Source organism: Pristiophorus japonicus, chromosome 3, assembly GCF_044704955.1.
Source record: "Pristiophorus japonicus isolate sPriJap1 chromosome 3, sPriJap1.hap1, whole genome shotgun sequence".
In the NCBI taxonomy this organism is placed as follows: domain Eukaryota; kingdom Metazoa; phylum Chordata; class Chondrichthyes; family Pristiophoridae; genus Pristiophorus; species Pristiophorus japonicus.
Genome location: NC_091979.1, coordinates 25,547,555 through 25,570,188, shown reverse-complemented (window position 1 = coordinate 25,570,188; position 22,634 = coordinate 25,547,555). Strand labels below are relative to the sequence as shown.

At 47.1% G+C, this 22,634-nt stretch overlaps 1 protein-coding gene across 2 annotated transcripts in view; it reads left to right on the top strand.

Moving 5' to 3' along the window:
- LOC139259695 (IQ calmodulin-binding motif-containing protein 1-like) overlaps positions 1-22,634 on the top strand; it is a 109,194-nt gene that overhangs the window by 37,411 nt on the left and 49,149 nt on the right. The window contains exons 8-11 of one of the 2 annotated variants that reach the window (XM_070875271.1): positions 10,453-10,550; positions 11,999-12,108; positions 19,311-19,453; positions 21,867-22,015. In XM_070875271.1, the coding sequence (XP_070731372.1) occupies positions 10,453-10,550; positions 11,999-12,108; positions 19,311-19,453; positions 21,867-22,015 (500 nt within the window). Of the gene's footprint in view, positions 1-10,452; positions 10,563-11,998; positions 12,109-19,310; positions 19,454-21,866; positions 22,016-22,634 lie in introns of both variants that reach the window. The other variant, XM_070875270.1, reaches the window with a different exon arrangement.

Genomic DNA, 22,634 nt, shown 5'->3' with positions numbered 1-22,634 from the left:
TTCACATGCCAGACACGAGACTCCCAAAGCAAGCGCTCTACTTGGAACTCTTACACGGCAAACAAGCCAAAGGTGGGCAGCTCAAAATAGTTGTAAAGCTGTTGCCTCCATGTTTATGTCCAATGTGTGAGGCTGCAGCCCCACTTCCACTATTTGAAGGGGCTGCTCCTCGATTTCTGGTTGCACTTCAGTCCCACGCTCCTGATCTTTGGGCACCCAGCACGGAGGGGAGCGGGGCAGGTCGGAGAGCGTCCTCATAGGACTGCTCCTGGGCCTGGACAAGGTGGCCATTAACCGGTCCAGGCAGCGGGCGGTCGAAGAGGTCGTTCAGCCCGACTGCCTGCCTCTCTTCCATGGCTACGTTCGCACCAGGGTGTCTCTGGAGATGGAGTACACTTGCAGCCTTCCACGAGAGGTGTGCATCAGAGGGACTGGAGTGCATCATCAGGCCCGGCAACCAAATTTTAATTTGAACTAAGTTTCCTTTAAAGTGTTATTTGGAAATGTGTGGGTTCTAGTGCCCTTATCAAAAGGGGCACTTGATTTAAAATTACAATTAAAATAGTTGTTGAGCTGCTGCCTTGTGAGTGGCGTAGCTAGTCACGTGATGTTCACAAGACTCAATAAAACCCCAGCCAGTTGGGTCTAGGTCATCCACAATGAGATATGCAGTTGTGAGCCTAGTGGATGAACTGGTAATATGTAGTGTGATTGTTAAACCTTTCTTAATAAACCAACTAGTTCTTCATAGCAATGTGTCAGCCATGATCTTGTTGAATGGCGGAGCAGGCTCGAGGGGCTAGATAGCCTACTCCTGTTCCTAATTCTTATGTGTTGCTATGAATTCTTAAGCAAAGAACCCATGAAGCAAATACATTACAAACATCTTAAGTGGAGACTCTTCACCCGAGCTGGCCTTAACCTACCTTTACTTTTTGCAGTTGGCGATAGACTTGCTGAGTGTTTCCTGAATTTACAGAGTTTATTCCAGGTTTTCAGCTGTTTGTAATTTTTTTTTCTTTTTATCTCAACTTTTAATAATAAGCTTTAAGCCTGCCTTGCTGTAGCTTGGAAGACAGCTAGTGGTATTCCACAACAAAAGTATCTCCCAACATGGTTACTCAATTTACTTTATTGAAAAAAATTGTTTTCCTAAATTCAGTGACTGCACTTAAACAAAAAAGCAGTGGGATATCCTTCGGATGTGGTGCGGCGCTTTATAAATACAAGCTCTTTCTTAAATTTACCTGAACATCCATAGCATGAGAAGAAAGTTGTTTCTTAATCTGTTTCTCTAACTTCATAAAAACTTCATTTAGATTTATTGAAATGTTGCCTGAATGTGTGGAAGGAGCACTGTTGATGGTTACAATCAGTACAGCATTCCTTCAATATCAGGTATCCTTCAATAAATGTTGTTGGAACAGATTATTTTTTTTGACATGTCAAGGCGACTTTGCAAGTCTTTGTGTACTTTCCTGACCAGATTTAGACAGCTCTTCTGATTGGATACCTCAACAGCCAAAACTGCAATTGTTGTGTGGAAGAAATTGTGGCTGCAAACCACCATCCTATTGACTGAAACCGAGTGTTGGAGCACTAACAGATAGGCTGTTGAACCGAGGCCTCGTCTGCTCTCTCAGGCGGGCGTAAAATATCCCATGACACTATTTTGAAGAGCAGGGGAGTTATCCCTGGTGTCCTGGCCAATATTTGTCTCTCAATCAACATAACAAAAAACCAGATTATCTGGTCATTATCACATTGCTGTTTGTGGAAGCTTGCTGTGCGCAAATTGACTGCCGCAATTCCCACATTACAACAGTGACGACACTTCAAAAGTACTTCATTGGCTGTAAAGTGCTTTGGGACGTCCTGTGGTCGTGAATGGTGCTATATAATTGCAAGTCTTTCTTTTGTTTAACACATTATGCCAGCTCGGAAGAATATCTTCTTTTGCCTCCAAAACAGGCACTTTCTTGCACACCAACCAGCAAGTCTTTTGAGACGTTATAACCTGATGAGAGGCTCCGTGAATTAAATTATTACTACTGCTGTATTAGTCTCAGTGATCCAGGCTACACAAGCTAACTGGAACGCAGAAATGACTGTATTGATGAAGGGGGTCGTGGGGGTGGGGGTCTTCACTTTGTTGAATGCTGAACTTGCGGATCATCTCTTTAATGGATCTGCTGCAGAATTTGAAGCAAAACATGCCAAATATAATACTGTAGAGACACTCGAGATTTTGTGTTCTTGTCCCAGCCCAGCCTACTTGGGTTTTAAGTTTTTTGAGTGCCCTCAGTAAAAAGAAAGAAGGACTTGCATTTATATAGAGCCTTTCATGACCACCAGACGGCTCAAAGTGCTTTAGCTAATGAAGTGCTTTTTTTGTTACGTTGATTGAGGGATAAATATTGTCCCAGGATAATTCGAGTCAAAATAGTGCCACTGGATAGCAGACGGAGCCTCGGTTTAACGTCTCATCCGAAAGACGGCGCCTCTGACAGTGCAGCTCACCCTCAGCACTGCACTGGAGTGTCAGCCTAGAGGTTTTTGTGCTCACTTGAACCCACAACCTTCTGACTCCGAGGCGAGAGAGAGCAGCCCACTGAGGCACCAAGGCATTGGTGAGTCTTACTAACAGTGGATTTTCTGTATTTTTTAAAAAATTAGGTTTCATATCTCCTCTTGATATTTGTTGGTACTGGATATTCTGTCCAACTGATTGGGAATCATTTTTTCTGTATCCTCTCTTACTTTCCTTTTCATTGTTCTGATTGTCACAGTTTCAACACTATTTTGACTAAAAGGTATGGCAACCAAACGAAAACCTAAGTACGCTGGTTTAATGTATCATGTTTTTGGGGAAGGAGGGGTGCCAGATACGCAGATTAACAGTAAAATTTATTTTAATCCAGTGGATCAAAAAAAAAAAATCGAAATCCTGAAAAATCCAAATGCAGCACAATTGGCACAGTCTGGATGTGGAAATAACCTTCTAACCCAATCCGGTCAAGTCCCCGGTAAATTTGTAGCAAGGGCTGTACTGCTTTTATATAATCGATGTAACATTTATCCCTGCAAATGAATTTCTAGCAGTAATAATCGTGCATACTACTTCTGAAACTGCAGGGTTATACTTGCAGCACATACCCATACTTATCTTTAAACTTTCCACACCCATCTTTAAAAAAGGGGACAAGTCCGACTGCGGCAACTACAGAGGAATCTCCCTGTTATCAGCCACAGGGAAAGTCGTCGCTAGAGTCCTCCTCAACCGTCTTTTCCCTGTGGCTGAGGAGCTCCTCCCGGTATCACAGTGCGGATTTCGTCCCCTACGGGGCACAATGGACATGATTTTTGCAGCGTGACAGCTGCTGGAAAAATGCAGGGAACAGCGCCAGCCCTTATACATGACCACCTTCGACCTTACAAAGTCTCTTGACACTGTCAACCGCGAGGGTTTATGGAGAGTCCTCCTCCATTTCGGATGCCCCCAAAAGTTCATCAACATCCTCCGACTGCTCCACGACGACATGCAGGCCGTGATCCTTACCAACGGATCCATTACAGACCCAATCCACGTCCGGACCGGGGTCAAATAGGGCTGCATCAACGCCCCAACCCTCTTCTCAATCTTCCTCACTAACAAGCTCCCCGCCGGAGTGGAACTAAACTACAGAACCAGTGGGAACCTGTTCAACCTTTGCCGTCTCCAGGCCAGGTCCAAGACCATCCAACCTCTGTCGTCGAGCTACAGTACACGGACGACGCCTGTGCACATATAGAGGCTGAACTCTAGAACATAGTCGACGTATTTACTGAGGCATACGAAAGCATGGGCCTTATGCTAAACATCCGTAAGACAAAGGTCCTCCACCAGCCTGTCCTCGCCGCACAGCACTGCCCCCAGTCATCAAGATCCACAGCACGACCCTGGACAACGTGAACCATTTCCCATATCTCGGGAGCCTTTTATCAGCAAGAGCAGACCTTGACGACGAGATTCAACACCGCCTCCAGTGCGCCAGTACAGCCTTCGGCCGCCTGAGGAAAAGAGTGTTTGAAGATCAGGCTTCAAAACTGCCACCAAGCTCATGGTCTACAGGGCTGTAGTAATACCCGCCCTCCTGTATCGCTCTGAGACATGGACCATGCACAGTAGACACCTCAAGTCGTTGGAGAAATACCACCAACGATGTTTCTGCAAGATCCTACAAATCCCCTGGGAGGACAGACGCACCAACATTAGCGTCCTCAACCAGGCCAACATCCCCAGCATTGAAGCACTGACCACACTTGATCAGCTACACTGGACAGGCCACATTGTTCGCATGCCCGATACGAGACACCCAAAGCCAACGCTCTACTCGGAACTCCTTCACGGCAAACGAGCCAAAGGTGAGCAGAGGAAATGTTACAGGGACACCCTCAAAGCCTCCCTGAAAAAGTGCAACATCCCCACTGACACCTGGGAGTCCCTGGCCAAAAACCGCCCTAAGTGGAGGAAGTGCATCCGGGAGAGCGCTGAGTACCTCGAGTCTCAACGCCGAGAGCATGCAGAAATCAAGCGCAGGCAGCGGAAAGAGCGTGTGGCAAACCAATCTCGCCCTCCCTTTCCCTCAATGACTATCTGTCCCACCTGTGACGGGGACTGTGGTTCTCGATTTGGACTGTTCAGCCACCCAAGGACTCATTTTAAGGGCCCAAGTTTCGAGTCGCGCCTAGAATGGCGCAGTCCCGACCTGGACGCCCGTTTTTCGCGCCACAAAGTGCGCCTAAAAACACCCTCCGTATTCTCCACCTCCCTGCAGGTCCTCTGGCCCTTGGCGCGGCGCAGCAGGAGCTGTGGGGGGGTGGAGCCAGGTCCCTGCGCTGAAAACAGTGCCGGGACCTCTGCACAGGCGCGCTACAGTGGGCACGCAAGTGCAGTAGCTCCAGGCGCCGAACTGTGTGGGAGGGGCCCGAAGCACGCAGCCCCTAGCCCTGGCCCAATGGCCTCACTGGGGCTGCGTGAATAAGGCTCCTCCCACAGCCAGCTCTTGCTTCCTCCCGACTCCTGCTCCCCTCCCCCCTTCCCCCCCCCCCCCCTCCCGGACCGGACCCGACTCGAACCGACTGTCGTTGCCGCTCCTGCTTCCCCCTCCGGACCGGACCCGACTCGACCCGACTGCTGCTCCTGCTTCCCCCCCCGGACCGGATCCGACTCGACCTGTCTGCCGCTGCCGCTCCCGCTCCCACCCGACTCTACTCCAGCCCCCGGCCCTGGCCCCGGCCCCGGACTGGATCCGACCTCCCCCCCCCCCCCCTCCCCGACCTCCCCCCCCCCCTCCGACTCCCCGATCTTTTCCCCCCCCCCTCTCCCCGACCTGACCTCTCCCTCTCTCCCTCCCCCCCGCCGACCCGAACCGAACCTCCTGACCCGACCCAACGCCACCTACCTGTAAATCTGGTGCTGGGGACGGGCCCGGCCCGTTCAGCCTTCGGTCCCGACGGCAAACCGCTTCCTGAAAGGCCTGCCTGAAGAACTTTCACACAGGTAGGAACATGGTTTATTTAATCTTTTCTTTGCTTATTTATTTGGATTTATTTGTATAATATTTGTATACGTATAACTAAGGATTTATTGTAGAATTTAATGACTTCCCTTCCCCCCCCTCGTTCCCGACGCCTAATTTGTGATTTTTTTAATGTGTAAACAAGGTTTTTTCAAGCGTTCAAAGATCTTCACTTACTCCATTCTAAGTTAGTTTGCAGTACGTTTTCACTGTGGAAACTTTGAAATCAAGCGTAAGTGGCCGCACACGCCCCATTTTGGAAAAAAAAATTCTGTTCCAAAGTGAAACTGTTCTAACTGACTAGAACTGGAGCAAACTAAATGACGAGAATTCCGATTTCTAAGATACTCTGTTCTACACCAGTTGCTCCTAAAAATCAGGAGCAAATCATGTGGAAACTTGGGGCCTAAGAGTGGAAGCAAGTCTTCCTCGATTCTGAGGGACTGCCCATGATGAGACCCGCACAAATACAAAAGCGAAATACTGCGGATGCTGGAATCTGAAATAAAAACAGAGAATGTCCCTGTCACACCTGTACTTACTCCACCCAGCAGGGTTTGCCTGTGGTACGTAACAGCCGAAACTGAAATCCACAACTAAGTTCATACGGAGGCAAAAGCGCTAAAGTTCAGAAAAGACACAGTAAGCCTTGTGAATTGGCTGCAGAGTCGAGAACTCGGGGTAACAGTCTCAGGATAAGGGGTTGGCCATTGAAGACTGAGATGAGGAGGAATTTCTTCACTCGGAGGATTGTGAATCTTTGGAATTCTCTACCCCAAAGGACTGTGGATGCTCATTTGTTGAGTATATTCAAGACTCAGATCGATAGATTTTTGGACTCTAGAGGAATCAAGGGATATGGAGATCGGGCGGGAAAGCGGAGTTGAGGTTGAAGGTCAGCCATGATCTTACTGAATGGCGGAGCAGGCTCGAGGTGCCATGTGGCCTACTCCTCCCAATCCTTATGTTCTTAACTGGGACTTACTATCCTTACTTAAAACAGTGATCACTGTGTTTAAAACAAAATCATATCAGTAATTTTATTTTACAGGCACAGCCACAAAATAATATGCCTATATGATATTTATATACATTTCAGTCAGTGTTTCAGTGTTATGTTTTAGCCACAAAAGCAGGCTGGAAGGTTATAGAAATGCAGACTATCCATTTGCTGCTGGTTTCTGAACAATCGCTCATGTTTTTTTAACATGCCTTGTCTTCTTTCTTAGCTCTGATCTCGAATCTTGCGCACATGCAAACGTGTATGCAGATTTAAAAAATATGTATACATGAGATCACTTAATGCATTTTCACCACGTAACCAGATTGAGGGCTACATTACTGTGCTGTGTATTCCTTCCTCCCCTCCTCCACAGCTCACAAGCCGAAGTTTGCAGCAGTCTAATGAGATAGTATTTTGTCACGTTGCCAAAGGCTGATATCTTTTCTGCACCCGCTTATTACAGAGGGGTTCTCACCAGCAGCACTTTGCATTTTTAATGGATTTCTGTTTCCCACCCCACCTCCCCCTTTTTTTACTCTTCCGCTCTAGTGAAGGCTCTGTCTCTTGCCGGGGTACATTTCCATGGCCACCACCATCCGAGAGTCCATTCGTGACAATGAATTGCCGGGAATGGATTGCACGCTCAGCCAAGCCAATCATAATGTCCCCAGTTTCCAGCAGGGAGTCACTGGATAACGATCAAAGGTGGTGAAGCAAATTGTAGCACCTCAACCACTGCCCCAGCTGTGATCAGCTAGCCACACAGGCTGGAATTTCTCTGCTCTGTCTACCTCAGTTAGCGGTTACTCATTAAGCCATTGCCAAAGTTTGCATTCAATTTTACAAATAAAATACAAGTTTGGGATGGATTTTCGGCTCCCCTCCGCTTCGCTTCTCGCCCTGGTGCGACGGCAATGGCGGCGGTGAGGTGTTCTGGGCGGGCCGTCGGCCTCCAGCGCCCCGCAGCGATCCTCGGGTCCGGTTCTGTGGCGGCGCCGAGCAGCACCGCCCGGAAGCGCTGCGCCCGGTGTGCAAACGCCTCTGGTTGCGACACCAGCACGAGTTTTGACTCTTGTCCGACCCGTACGCCCCGCACCGCACTGACTGCCTGGGAAATCAGCCGGTCCAATGATTCCAACGGCGGAAAGGTAAGTAATGGACACCACGGTAAGTGTAATTGTTTTTTTCTTTTCATTTTCTTTGCGATTTGTGTTGTGGTGATGTGGCCAAGTATTGGGAATGTATTTGTGGCTTTTTAAAATGTTTTTTTCCCCCCAGTCATCTCTCGGAGCGCTCCCAGCCCGGCTCTTTAGCTCTGGAGTTTCCCATGCTAACGCCCAGGAAAGGTGCCTCCCTTAGTACTGCGCCCCCTGACTCGGGGCCCAGCTGCCCAATGTTACTTACTGAGACGCAAACTGTGCCCGAACGCTAACCTTACCGGCCCCAAAAACATCAAAGCCGACAATCCAGCCCAAGATAATTAATCTTGACACCCTCTTTGTTTCAATATGTTGTATATATTTCCCCCTAAACGCTATCGACACCGCCAGTGCTTGCAGAACTCGTTTGGGTTGGTGGTGAGCTCGATAGCGAGAGGGAGCTGAGCTTTCACTCTATTGCATTCCATTGCCGAGGAAAGTTTTCGGAAAGAGTCTACAATTAGGATGGTGCAAATTGTATACAATCTGTGCGAAGGAATGGGCTTGCCTCATTCCCTGCTTTCTCTCATGCCCATTGTTCTAGGTTTCAGCGAGCGAGGTTTACGAGCATTTCTCTCATCATTTGCCAGAAACTCGAGCTGCAGCCACCTGTGCGAACTTGCCCATGCAACCACTCATACTTTGCATTTATAAAGCTCTCTAACATGTAAAACCTCCCAAGATACTTTACAGAATAGTCATATCATCATAGGCGGTCCCTAGAACCAGGATGACTTGCGTCCTCACCAAAAGGAATGAGTTCACTGATGTTTCAATAGAGGACCCGATATTCCAGTCCTGATATTCCAGGGGTGGAAGATGCCTATGCATTAATTTTTTTTACCATATGGTGACCGTTGCACACCAGCCACCACACGGGCTTGACAGAGCTACGCCTTTATCCAGTGGCAAGGGTTGAACCAAGACGACTGGAGACCAGCTCTGCGGCACGGACTGTTCCAAGTATGCAACAACTTCGAAGTGGGTGACTGGGTGACGTCGTTGAGGCCCAGTTCGCCATTTGGAGCGTGGGCAGGAACATCGACGGGGCCCAGGCACAGCAGAGGAGACGGTTGGGGCGGATGAGCGGTGAGAGATCGTGGCATAGGTGCGGCGAATGATTGAGGCGGCGGAGCGGTGAGAGACCGTGGCTGAGATGTGACAAGAGATGAGTGGCGAGAAATCGTGGTGGAAGTCCGGCGAATACTTGTGGCGGAGGAGCAGCGAGAGATTGTGGCGGAGGAGCGGTGAGAGATCAGCGGCGAGAGATCGTGGCGGAGGAGCGGTGAGAGACCAGCGGCGAGAGATCGTGGCGGAGGAGCGGCAAATGAGGGTGCGGGGCCCAGAAGAGCCGAGGGCCCAGGGGCAGCACGGCCCAGCCCACACTGCGATATGTGATACAGATAAGACAGCCGTGCAAAATGTCAACCGCCAACATTTGGGGAATGGACAGCAATAGATGTACAATTCATGTGCCCATCAGTGCATTTGTTCGTTGGTCTGTGGAGCTATAAATACTGCTGACTGTAACTATTTGCCTTTGTGTCATCATAAACATCTTTGTTTCAAGTTGGCTTGGATTGCTGGCTTGGATTTTGACTGGGAACACCCTCCCTAACAGCACTGTGGGAGCACCTTCACCACACGGACTGCGGCAGTTCAAGAAGGCAGCTCACCACCACCTCCTCGAGGGCGGCTGGGGATTAGTAATAAACGTTGGCCTTGCGAGCGATGCCCATATCCCAAGAATTAATATTAAAAAAAACAATTGATCTTGAATTTTTCCCATGGTTATATTACTTTTTGATGCTTTAAGCTAGTATTTAAATTATACTACACAGCCGCTTGTAACATCACGTTTCGAACCAGCATGGTTTTAAAGGAAAAACTGTGGGTACATTGAAATAATAAGGGGATGAAATTTCCCTTTTTTATAGCCTCGTTGGGTGCTAACGGGGCACAATGGCGTTTTCACCCATGGGAGCTAGCACCTCCTCCGGGGAAATTGCCCATGCCCTGAGGTTAGCGTCCCAGATCGGCGCGCAAATGACATCATCACCGTGCGCGCTGACCCCTTTGCAACCTGTGGGGGAAATTTCCCCGCGGGTTGCGAAGCTGGCAGACATCCGTCGCCGGGGCGCCCCTCTAAGGGGAGGCCCTTAGCGCTCCCGGCTGCCATTTAAATTTGTCAGCCCGACAATGGTGACCCTCGCGTCGACCAGGCCGCTATCATGCAGCCCGGCACCGCGTCGATCACGTCCCTGGTGGCCCAGTGATTGGCCACCAGAAGGCCTACATGAGTGCTCAGCGGCCATCCCCTTTAATTGAAAGAGGAGGGTCATTGTAGCACATCAGCGCTACACGGATGCTCCATGTAGCGCTGGCCTCTCCAGCGCCGTGCTGCCGACCCGGGAGCTCCCCGCCAAGGGAGTGAAGCACCAGAGAGAGCGCGTCGCTTTCTTGGAGGGACGCAAGGCCCAATTATGCGTCGGGTGGGCGGGACTTCCGAGTTGGGCGCAGGGGGGCAATTAACTTCTGTAATGGAAAGAAAACGAAAGAAAGAACTTGCATCTACCTTGCATCTATATCGGTAATATAACAGATCATTTGTAATTTCCTACATGTTTTGCATTTTTAAATAATTTCAACGAATGTCTGAAAAATAATCTGTCAGTGGTTTGTTTCCCAGGTTTATGTCCTCTCTTAAGCAAGCAGTGGACAGGAAGAGGCTTTGACAAGGAGCTGAGTCAGCTATTGGAACTCCTCTATGCTGGGTCCTCCGAAGGGGTAAACAAGCATGTATGTATTATCAGCCTACTCCGTGGCACAGAATTGATGGTCCTGTGAGAATAGAAATCTCCTGCATTCCAGTAGTATATGTTTGGCACTGTGGGCGGTGGAACCAGATTCGATAGTAATTTTCAAAATGGAATTGATATATACAAGTTGAACCTCTCTGGTCCGGAAACATCTGTGGTTCGGCATTCGTTTTTCGGAACTGCCGCTTTCGTGGGCCTGGGCTTGGAGCTCACTGTTAAGCGCTCTCGCAACGCTCAGCATGTCCCTCATTGTGGAATTGTGGGACTTGACGGTGCAGTGAAGTGGCGACAGACAGAGAAATGACCAATCACCCAACATTCCCCACTTCTTCGCTTACTCAGCGATCACCAGCGCTGACCTCCTGTGGTTCGAAAAATTCTCTGTCGGCACTGGTCAGGTCCCGAGGGTGCAACAGTTGTACAGGGCCTTGGTGAGGCCACACCTGGAGTATTGTGTACAGTTTTGGTCTCCTAACTTGAGGAAGGACATTCTTGCTATTGAGGTAGTGCAGCGAAGGTTCACCAGACTGATTCCCGGGATGGCGGGACTGACATATCAAGAAAGACTGGATCAAACTGGGCTTGTATTCACTGGAGTTCAGAAGAATGAAAGGGGATCTCATAGAAACGTTTAAAATTCTGATGGGTTTAGACAGGTTAGATGCAGGAAGAATGTTCCCAATGTTGGGGAAGTCCAGAACCAGGGGTCACAGTCTAAGGATAAGGGGTAAGCCATTTAGGACCGAGATGAGGAGAAACTTCTTCACCCAGAGAGTGGTGAACCTGTGGAATTCTCTACCACAGAAAGTTGTTGAGGCCAATTCACTAAATATATTCAAAAAGGAGTTAGATGTAGTCCTTACTACTAGGGGGATCAAGGGGTATGGCGAGAAAGCAGGAATGGGGTACTGAAGTTGCATGTTCAGCCATGAACTCATTAAATGGCGGTGCAGGCTCGAAGGGCCGAATGGCCTCCTATTTTCTATGTTTCTACATTTCTATGTGCCGTACCACAGAGGTCCAACCTGTACTTGAAAGGAAAAAAATTGCAAGGCTGTGGGGAAAGATCAGGGAAGTGGGATGAGTTCTTTCAAAGAGCTTGCACAGGTATGATGGGCCGAATGGCCTCCTTCTGTGCTGTAAGATTCCATAATTTGGCTGTCACTCTTTTTTGTATATTTAGAAAAAAGGGTGATAAAAGTTTTGAACAACTTACTGGGTAAACTAGTGAAATCAAAAGCTTTAGGGGAATTAGAGTTGCATGCTAGGCTGGGCGAGATGAAACACTGGATCGGTGGATGACTTTGTTGCGTTGCGTTCAGTGGCCTTTTCTCATCCTTGATTTTTTTATTTCCTGCTGTTTGAAGTTTAAGCAATTGAATTTAAAAATAAAAGCGTGAATCTTGGTGTTTTTAGAGGTTCTACAGAGCTGCATGCTTGATTCAAGCAGCGTGGAGAGCACATCAGACAAGAAAGCAGATGAAGAATCTTCCAAAAGTAGTGACAAATCTACAAAGGTGTTTCAGGTAAAGCTTTTGATCGTCCTGTAACCTTTTTGAAAATCTTATCTATTACTTGTTGTAATGTATGGTTTCTTTGCTTAAGAATTCATAGCAACACATTGCTATTAAGAAATAGTTGGTTTATTAGCAAAGGTTTAACAATCAAACTACACTTACCAGTTCATCCACCTGCCTCATCGTGGATCCCCTGAACCCAACTGGCTGAGGTTTTATTGAGTCTTGTGAGCGTCACGTGACTGGCTAAGCCACTCCCAACTCAACAGCTCTACAACTATTTTATACTAAACTTTAAATCAAGTGCCCCCTTTTGGAAAAGGCACTCGAACCCATGAATTTAGAAATAAACTGGGAACTTTGCCAACTAAATTAAAATTCTGTTCCTGGTGGCGGATGGCCACGAGCACTCAACAACTCTACAAACCTGTGAGCATACTCTCAGGTGCATACATTACACTTGTATATCCAATAGATTCAATGAATGCATGACTAGGAAAAGGATATTGCACATCCCTGATTTCCTACGCTCCACCATTGGCATCCATGCCTTCAGCTGTCAAGGCCATTAGCTCTGGAATTCTCTCCATAAACCTCTCTCCTCCTTCAAGATGCTCCTTAAGACCAACCTCTTTGACCAAGCTTTTGGCCAGATCTCCTAATAACTCCTTATGTAGGTTGGGATCAAATTTTGTCTTGACCCCTTGGGGAAGCGCCTTGGGACGTTTCACTACATTAAAGGTACTATATAAATGCAAGTTGTTGTTGATATTGTCTCATGGATGACCAACAGCAGTCTCCAATGGTGATGTTGCTCACGGTAAGTCAGAAGGTACTGTTGTACAATATACATTAATGATTTAGATGAAGGAATTGAATGTAGTATCTCCAAGTTTGCAGATGACACTAAGTTGGATGGCGGTGAACTGTGAGGAAGAAGCTAAGAGATTGCAGGGTGACTTGGACAGGTTAGGTGAGTGGGCAAATGCATGGCAGATGCAGTATAATGTGGATAAATGTGAGGTTATCCACTTCAGGGGCAAAAACACACAGGCAGAATATTATCTGAATGGCAGCAGATTAGGGAAAGGGGGGGTGCAACGAGACCTGGGTGTCATGGTTCATCAATCATTGAAAGTTGGCATGTAGGTACAGCAGGCGGTGAAAAAGGCAAATGGTATGTTGGCCTTCATAGCTAGGGGATTTGAGTATAGGAGCAGGGAGGTCTTACTGCAGTTGTACAGGGCCTTGGTGAGGCCTCATCTGGAATATTGTGTTCAGTTTTGGTCTCCTAATCTGAGGAAGGGATCAAGGGGTATGGATAGAAAGCAGGACAGGGGTACAGAGGGAATGATCAGCCATGATCTTATTGAATGGACAGAATGGCCTACTCCTGCACCTATTTTCTATGTTTCTATGTGGAAGTTCCTGCTTATATCTTTTTCAATATAATAAATGATGGCTACAAATTTCCTATCTGTCAACCTTTGTGTGTCACATGTGTCACGTAATGATAGGCAAATTTATTCAGCATAAGTAATTTCTTACAACTGATTGGTTCATAGGCATCTTTTTTGTAATTGTAAATCACCAATTTGTCAGAACTACCTACGCGGTAGCTTAGTGCTAGTGCTTATGTTACTGGACTAGTAATCCAGAGGCTTGGACTAATGATCCAGAGATGTGAGTTCAAATCCCACCATGGCAGCTGGGGGAATTTAAATTCAGTTAATTTAATTTAATTAAATAAATTTGAAAGTAAAAAGCTAGCATCAGTAATGATGACTACCGGATTGGCAGAGAAACCAAACTGGTTTACTAATGTCCTTTTAGGGCAGGAAATCTGCTGTCCTTACCCGGTCTGGCCTATCTGTGACTCCAGACCCACAGCAACGTGGTTGACTTTTAACTGCCCTCTGAAATAGCTAACAAGCCACTCAGTTGTACCAAACCACTGCGAAAAAGTCAGCACTGTGGGGTTACCTTCACCACATGGACTGCAGCGGCTCAAGAAAGCGGCTCACCACCACCTTCTCAAAGGCAATTAGGGATGGGCAATAAATGCCGGCCTTGCCAGCGACACCCACATCCCATGAATGAATAAGTTTAAAAAAAAAATGAATTCTGTATGTTTTTGGGGGATGATATAAACATAGCAACATAGAAACATAGAAAATAGGTGAAGGAGTAGGCCATTCAGCCCTTCGAGCCTGCACCGCCATTCAATGACTTCATGGCTGAACATGCAACTTCAGTACCCCATTCCTGCTTTCTCGCCATACCCCTTGATTCCCCCATCTAACTCCTTTTTGAATATATTTAGTGAATTGGCCTCAACAACTTTCAGTGGTAAACCTTTTAAAAGTGCAATCTGTACTTCATTTAATAATCATCAACATAGGCAGTCATTCGAAATCGAGGAAGACTTGCTTCCACTCTAAAAATGAGTTCTTAGGTGACTGAACAGTTCAAAAAGGGATGAGTTCACAGGTGTTTCAATGAAGGACCAAATATTCCGGATCCCAAACTACATATTGAAGGGTGGAAGATGCCTGTGCATGGATTTTTTTAACGTTGCACACCAGCCACCACACGGGCTTGACAGAGCTAGGTCTTGGTCCAGTGGCAAGGGTTAACCAAGATGACTGGAGACCAGCTCTGCTGCACTGACCTACTGCACCCACACCGCAGTGTGGGCTGGCCCGTGCTGCCCCTGGGCCCTCACCTCTCCTGGGCCCCGAACACACGCCTCTCCTGGACCCCGATCACATCCCTCTATGAACTGTTGCCCCTCCTTCGCCTCGACCTCACCGCTCCTGCCCGCACTGCAATCAACGACCTGGATTTGGGTGACGTCAAATCCAGTCGCCCTCTTCATAGCCGTCGCCCTCCTGCAGCAGCACTTGCTGCTCCCCGAACTGGCATGCCGCCGCACGTTGCTCCCTCCAATGGCCCCAGCCTGCTGATGGTCTTGCAGGCCGGGACCGTGTTGATTTCCGGGCAGGGCCACCGCACGTTGCTCCCTCCAATGGCCCCAACCTGCTGATGGTCTTGCAGGCCGGGACCGTGCTGATTTCCGGGCAGGGCCACCGCATGTTGCTCCCTCCAATGGCCCCAACCTGCTGATGGTCTTGCAGGCCGGGACCGTGCTGATTTCCGGGCCGGGCCACCGCACGTTGCTCCCTCCAATGGCCCCAGCCTGCTGATGGTCTTGCAGGCCGGGACCGTGCTGATTTCCGGGCCGGGCCGCCGCACGTTGCTCCCTCCAATGGCCCCAGCCTGCTGATGGTCTTGCAGGCCGGGACCGTGCTGATTTCCGGGCCGGGCCGCCGCACGTTGCTCCCTCCAATGGCCCCAGCCTGCTGATGGTCTTGCAGGCCGGGACTGTGCTGATTTCCGGGCCGGGCCACCGCACGTTGCTCCCTCTAATGGCCCTAGCCATCACAACCTATTTAAAGCCTCAACAATTATGCTCTGATTGATCCGAATCTGTGTTTACTTAACAACAATTAGACTTTGTGGCCTTTTAGAAACAGCAGTTCCACATTAGCAGCAATATGGGCAAGTGGGCAGAGGAAACGATTCAAGGACACCCTCAAAGCCTCCCTGATAAAGTGCAACATCCCCACCAGCACCTGGGAATCCCTGGCCCAAGACCGCCCTAAGTGGAGGAAGAGCATCCGGGAGGGCGCTGAGCACCTCGAGTCTCGTCGCCGAGAGCATGCAGAAATCAAGCCCAGTCAGCGGAAAGAGCGTGTGGCAAACAGGCTCCCCACCCACTCTTTTCTTCAACCACTGTCTGTCCCACCTGTGACAGAGACTGTAATTCCCACATTAGACTGTAAAGTGACCTGTGAACTCACTTTTAGAGTGGAAGCAAGTCTTCCTCGATTTCGAGGACTGCCTATGATGATGATGAATATGCTAAGCATTACATGATGTAACACGCTTGTCCTTAAGCCATATGAAATCCACTAGTGTTTGAGTTGTTTTGCAGGGAAGGTGATGTTGAGCAATAAAACAGCACAACAGTGTGTGCTTTACCCTTCAACCGGGTGCTGGAAGCCACAGGGTTTGCTCTGAGAAGTCAGTGGTCCCTTACTAGTATCCCACTGACTTTCCCAGCTGTAGGCTGGTGTATTTAAGTCTGGTGCAAGTCAACTTTCAGTTTTTGTCAGTAAATTTAGTAAAGGTGTAGTCAGAAGGTTGTTGGTTCAAGTCTCACTCCAGGGACTTGAGCATATAAGTCGAGGCTGACACTCCAGTGCAATGTTGAGGGAGCACTGCACTGTCGGAGGTGCAGTCTTTCAGATGAGGCGTTAAACCAAGGCCCCGTCTGTTTTCTCAGGTGGACATAAAAGATCCCATGGCACTATTTTGAAGAAGAGCAGGGGAGTTATCCCCGGTGTCCTCGGCCAATATTTCTCCCTCAATCAACACAACAAAAACAGATTATCTGGTCATTATCACTTTGCTGTTTGTGGGAGCTTGCTGTGTGCAAATTGGCTGCCGTGATTTCCACATTACAACAGTGACTACACTGTAAAGTGTCTGTAAAGCACTTTGAGACGTCTGGTGGTCATGAAAGGCACTATATAAATTCAAGTCTTTATAGTACAACTTAGATCATGCATTAATATAGGCAGTAGACGTTAAGGTAGGTACAGCAGAAAAATTAGCAAGGCCAGAGTGATCATCGGGACTAATTTCGATCGCTTAAAGGGATCAGAGAGGAATTCCTCAGATTTTTTCCCCCCAAATTGACTTGGGTTTTTATCTCTTTTTTTTCTCCTCTCCCAGGAGATCACATTGTTTCGGGTCGGGTGGGGAGTGTCCGTATTGTGATGCATAAGGTATCGCAATTGTGTGGGACAGCCTGGATGGACCAGAGGTTCTTTTCCTATCCGTCATTGTTCATGTGTTTGTTTCCTATCCGCCATTGTTGATGTGTCCATTACATCCTATAGAAAGAAGCAGGATAAAAAGGTCACGGAGATTTTGGATCACAGAGTATTTTGTCGCCAGCTCGTGTGTATCTAGTTAGCTTTTTATTCATGAAGGTTATCTGGCTGCTGGATGGACATAAAAGCGTAAGAAATAGGAGCAGGAGTAGGTCATTGGGCCCCTCAAGTCTGCACCACTATTCAATGAGATCATGGCTGATCTTCGACCTCAACTCCACTTTCCTGCACTATCCCCATGTCCCTTGATTTCCATAATATCCAAAAATTATCGATCTCTGTCTTGAATATACTCAATGACTGAGCCTCCAGGCAGCAAGCAAATGAAAAGAGAGCAATATGCATGATTGAGAAGAGTCTTTGGGGTCAGAGACAACATAGAAACATAGAAAATAGGTGCAGGAGTAGGCCATTCGGCCCTTCTAGCCTGCACCGCCATTCAATGAGTTCATGGCTGAACATTCAACTTCAGTACCCCATTCCTGCTTTCTCGCCATACCCCTTGATCCCCCTAGTAGTAAGGACCTCATCTAACTCCTTTTTGAATATATTTAGTGAATTGGCCTCAACAACTTTCTGTGGTAGAGAATTCCACAGGTTCACCACTCTCTGGGTGAAGAAGTTCCTCCGCATCTCGGTCCTAAATGGCTTACCCCTTATCCTTAGACTGTGACCTCTGGTTCTGGACTTCCCCAACATTGGGAACATTCTTCCTGCATCTAACCTGTCTAACCCCGTCAGAATTTTAAATGTTTCTATGAGGTCCCCTCTCATTCTTCTGAACTCCAGTGAATACAAGCCCAGTTGATCCAGTCTTTCTTGATAGGTCAGTCCCGCCATCCCGGGAATCAGCCTGGTAAACCTTCGCTGCACTCCCTCAATAGCAAGAATGTCCTTCCTCAGGTTAGGAGACCAAAACTGTACACAATACTCCAGGTGTGGCCTCACCAATGCCCTGTACAACTGTAGCAACACCTCCCTGCCCCTGTACTCAAATCCCCTTGCTATGAAGGCCAACATGCCATTTGCTTTCTTAACCGCCTGCTGCACCTGCATGCCAACCTTCAATGGCTGATGTACCATGACACCCAGGTCTCTTTGCACCTCCCCTTTTCCTAATCTGTCACCATTCAGATAATAGTCTGTCTCTCTGTTTTTACCACCAAAGTGGATAACCTCACATTTATCCACATTATACTTCATCTGCCATGCATTTGCCCACTCACCTAACCTATCCAAGTCGCTCTGCAGCCTCACAGCATCCTCCTCGCAGCTCACACTGCCACCCAACTTAGTGTCATCCGCAAATTTGGAGATACTACATTTAATCCCCTCATCTAAATCATTAATGTACAGTGTAAACAGCTGGGGCCCCAGCACAGAACCTTGCGGTACCCCACTAGTCACTGCCTGCCAAGACCAAGAGAAAGGAAAGAGCTGAGAAAGAGGACCATGAGATAAAGAAAGACTTGCCATTCGCGACCACCGGATGTCTCAAAGCGCTTTACGGCCAATGAAGTAGTTTTGGAGTGTAGTCAGAGTTGGAATGTAGGAAACGTGGCAGACAATTTGCGCACAGCAAGCTCCCACAAACAGAAGAGAGGCAAGGAGAGAATGGAAACCTGAATCATAGAGAAATTGAAAATGAGGCGGAGAGAGAGAGAGGAGACAGAGAGTCAGCAGTCAATTTAATTCTGTAGATAGGGTATTAAGAACAAGAAATTCTTAAAAAAAAAACTTGCATTTATACAGTGCCTTTCATGATCTCAGGATGTCCCAAATGAACTTAGCAACCAATTACGTACTTTTGAAGTGTAGTCACTGTGGTAATGTATTTTTATATATGAAAAAATGTTTTTTCATTTTTTCATAAGGGCCTTTACAAGTAACTTTTGTAAAGGCCCTTATAAAGTGAGAAGGGAAATCTCAAAGCATTTTTTCACAGAAGGTGTAGTGGAAATGTGTAACTCTCTCCCTATAGGCTGTGCATGCTGGGTCGATTGAACTTCTTAAGACTGAGATCAATAGATTTTTGTTGGGTAAAGATATAGAGAATGTAGAAAAATGGCAGGTAGATGAAGTTGAGGTCCAGCGATCTAATAGCACAGCGGAAAAGGCTCGACGGGCTGAATGACCCACACCTGTTCCTACGTTCCTTGCATCTGTGTTCTGCGGTACATTTAATAATCTGTGTGGAATTCTGGCAGCGTTTGCTGAGAATTGCTTGTAACCACATGCAATGCTACTTAGGGCAAAACGTGAGCAGGAAATGCAACGGCAAGAGAAGAGGAGAGAGGAAGAGGAGCTGAAACACCAACTTCGGCTTCGGCGGCACCAAGCCCTCCGACAGTTTCGACAGCGGCAACTGAGCTTACTGGAAATAGTCCCCGCAAGTAATTGACGTTTCAAACATTTTGGTGTCTTTCGCCTCACACCGCCGGGGGCCGAGACTGCTTAATCTTGCAACCTCTTTCTTCCTTCAAAATGCTCTTTTTAAAAAAAACAAACGTGGTTTCTTCAAGTTTCTCCTCCTTTAACATTTTCGGTCCCCTGCTCGCTGACCTGCATTGTCTCCCGGTCGATATTAAAATTCTTATCATTGTTTTCAAATTTCTCCATGGCCTCGCCCCTCCCTATCTCTCTAAACTCCTACAACCCTACTTGGCCTCGTCCCTCCCTATCTCTGTAAACTCCTACAACCCTACAAAATCGCTGTGCTCCTCCGATTCTGGCCTCTTGCGCATCCTGATTTCCATCGCTCCACCTTTGGCAGCAGTCTAAAACCCTAAGCTCTGGGATTAACCCTCTTAAACCTCTCCATCTCTCTCTGTCTCCCCTCTTTTAAGACGCTCCTAAAATCCTACCTCTTTGACCAAACCTTTGGTCACCAGTCCTAATAACGGCTTATGTGGCTTGCTGTTAGTATTTGTCTGATAAATCTCCTGTGAAGCACCTTGAGACATTTTACTACGTTGAAGGCTCTGTATAAATGCAGGTTATTGTTGTAGCATACACTGAGCTGTTGTTCTGCGTGAGTGGCACGAGGTAAAGGCAAATTGTTGTCCTTTGGGAGGTGTTTGGGGAGGACCACTGAAGAGTGTGACTCTTTAGAACCCCTTTTGGGAGAACGACAAGTAACATACAGATTTCTAAAAGTAAATCAGGAAGAATATTTTCAGCGAAAGCATCGCATAGTTGCGGGACAAGCCACAAAGGCAGGCGATTGAAACGAGCCATATAAATGGGTTCGAGAAACCATGAATTCAGCAAATTCAGCAACTGTATAGGGTATTGGTAAGGCCGCACCTGGAGTACTGCGTGCAGTTTTGGTCACCTTACTTAAGGAAGGATATACTAGCTTTGGATGGGGTACAGAGACAATTCACGAGGCTGATTCCGGAGATGGGGGGGGGGTTACTTTATGATGATAGATTGAGTAGACTGGGTCTTTACTCGTTGGAGTTCAGAAGGATGAGGGGTGATCTTATAGAAACATTTAAAATAATGAAAGGGATAGACAAGATAGAGGCGGAGAGGTTGTTTCCACTGGTCGGGGAGACTAGAACTAGGGGGCACAGCCTCAAAATTTTCGGGGGAGCCAATTTAAAACCGAGTTGAGAAGGAATTTCTTCTCCCAGAGGGTTGTGAATCTATGGAATTCTCTGCCCAAGGAAGCAGTTGAGGCTAGCTCATTGAATGTATTCAAGTCACAGATAGATAGATTTTTAACCAATAAGGGAATTAAGGATTACGGGGAGAGGGCGGGTAAGTGGAGCTGAGTCCACGGCCAGATCAGCCATGATCTTATTGAATGGCGGAGCAGGCTCGAGGGGCTAGATGGCCGGCTCCTGTTCCTAATTCTTATGTTCTTGGGTTATGGTACAGAGTGTATGGATAAATGGGTGATTTTCAGGTTGGCAGGCTGTGAGGTACCACAAGGATCAGTGCTTGGGCCTCAGCTATTTACAATCTATATGAATGACTTGGAGAGGGGACCCGGGTGTAATGTATCCAATTTTGCTGACTATGCAAAACTAGGTGGGAAAGTAAGCTGTGAGGAGAACAGAAAGAGGCTGCAAATGGATATGGACAGGTTAAGTGAATGTGCAAGAAGTTGACAGATGGAATATAATGTGGAGAAATGTGAAGTTATCCACTTGGTAGGAAAAATAGAAAAGCAGAGTATTTTTAAAATGGTGAGATACTGGGAAATGTTGGTGTTCAGAAAGTGTCCCTGTACATGAATCACAAAGTTAACATGTAGGTACAGCAAGCAATTTTGAAAGTAAATAGTATGTTAGCTTTTATTACATAAAGATTGGCATATAAGAGTAAAGAAGTCTTACTGCAATTATATAGGGCCTTGGAAAGACCACACCTAGAGTACTGTGTACAGTTTTGGTCTCTACACCTTAGGAAGGACATACTTGCCTTAGAGGCAGTACATCCCAGATTCCTGGGATGAGAGGCTTGCTCTATGAGGAGAGATTGAGTAGACTAGGCCTATATTCCCAAGAGTTTAGAAGAATGAGAGGTGATCTCATTGAAATATATAACATTTTTATGGAGCTTGACATCAGGATTATTTCACTGCATGTTTTAGGGAGAGGTCATATATTATGTCTTCCTACCGTTTTAATTGTTCAGTTGTATTTCGATCTGATCATTGCTTTGATCTTGTGTGTACTTTTTGGAGGATCATAAAACTACTTAGAATGCTTGCACCAGTGTCCTTTTGCCCTTGATTCCGTTTAATGGGAGCTTATCCCCTGATGCACAGGATAATATTTGTCACCCTCTCTGCAGGTGAGATGGACAAATACCTACAGGAAGAGAAAGAGCGGTCAGCACTGTTGATTCAGAAGGTCTGGCATGGGCACAGGCAGAGGAGGAACTTCACACAACAGAAGCAGGCCCTTAAAGAATTCAAGGCGGCCGTTATTGTCCAGAGAGCTGTGAGTCCTTTCCTGATGTGTTGAAATCTCAGAGTCCTAGTTAGTCCCACTCCCCCTCGTTTCCCATGCCCCTGCATTTTTTTCTGCTTTATTAGCAAAAATAAAAAAAGTGAGTTTAAAGGAGAGAGGAAACAAGCAGGAGAAAAGGGTAAAAAAACAATTTTAAAGGCACTTTGTCGAAATGCACATAGCATTTGTAATAAAATAGATGAGTTGACGACACAAATTGAGACAAATAGGTATGATCTGATAGCCATTACAGAGATGTGGTTGCAAGGTGACCAGGGAATTAAATATTCAGGGGTATTTGACAATCCGGAAGGACAGACAGAAAGGAAAAGGAGGTGGGGTAGCTCTATTGATAAAGGATGGAATCACTGCAATAGTGAGAAACGATATTGACTTAAATGATCAGCATGTTGAAACAGTTTGGGTGGAGATGAGGAATAATAAAGGGAAAAAGTCACTGGTGGATGTAGTCTATAGGCCCCCTAACAGTAGCAACTCTTTTGGTCGGAGCATAAACCAGGAAATAATGGGGACTTGTAAAAAGGGAACAGCAATAATCATGGGTGATTTTAACCTCCATATTGATTGGATAAATCATATTGGTCAGGGT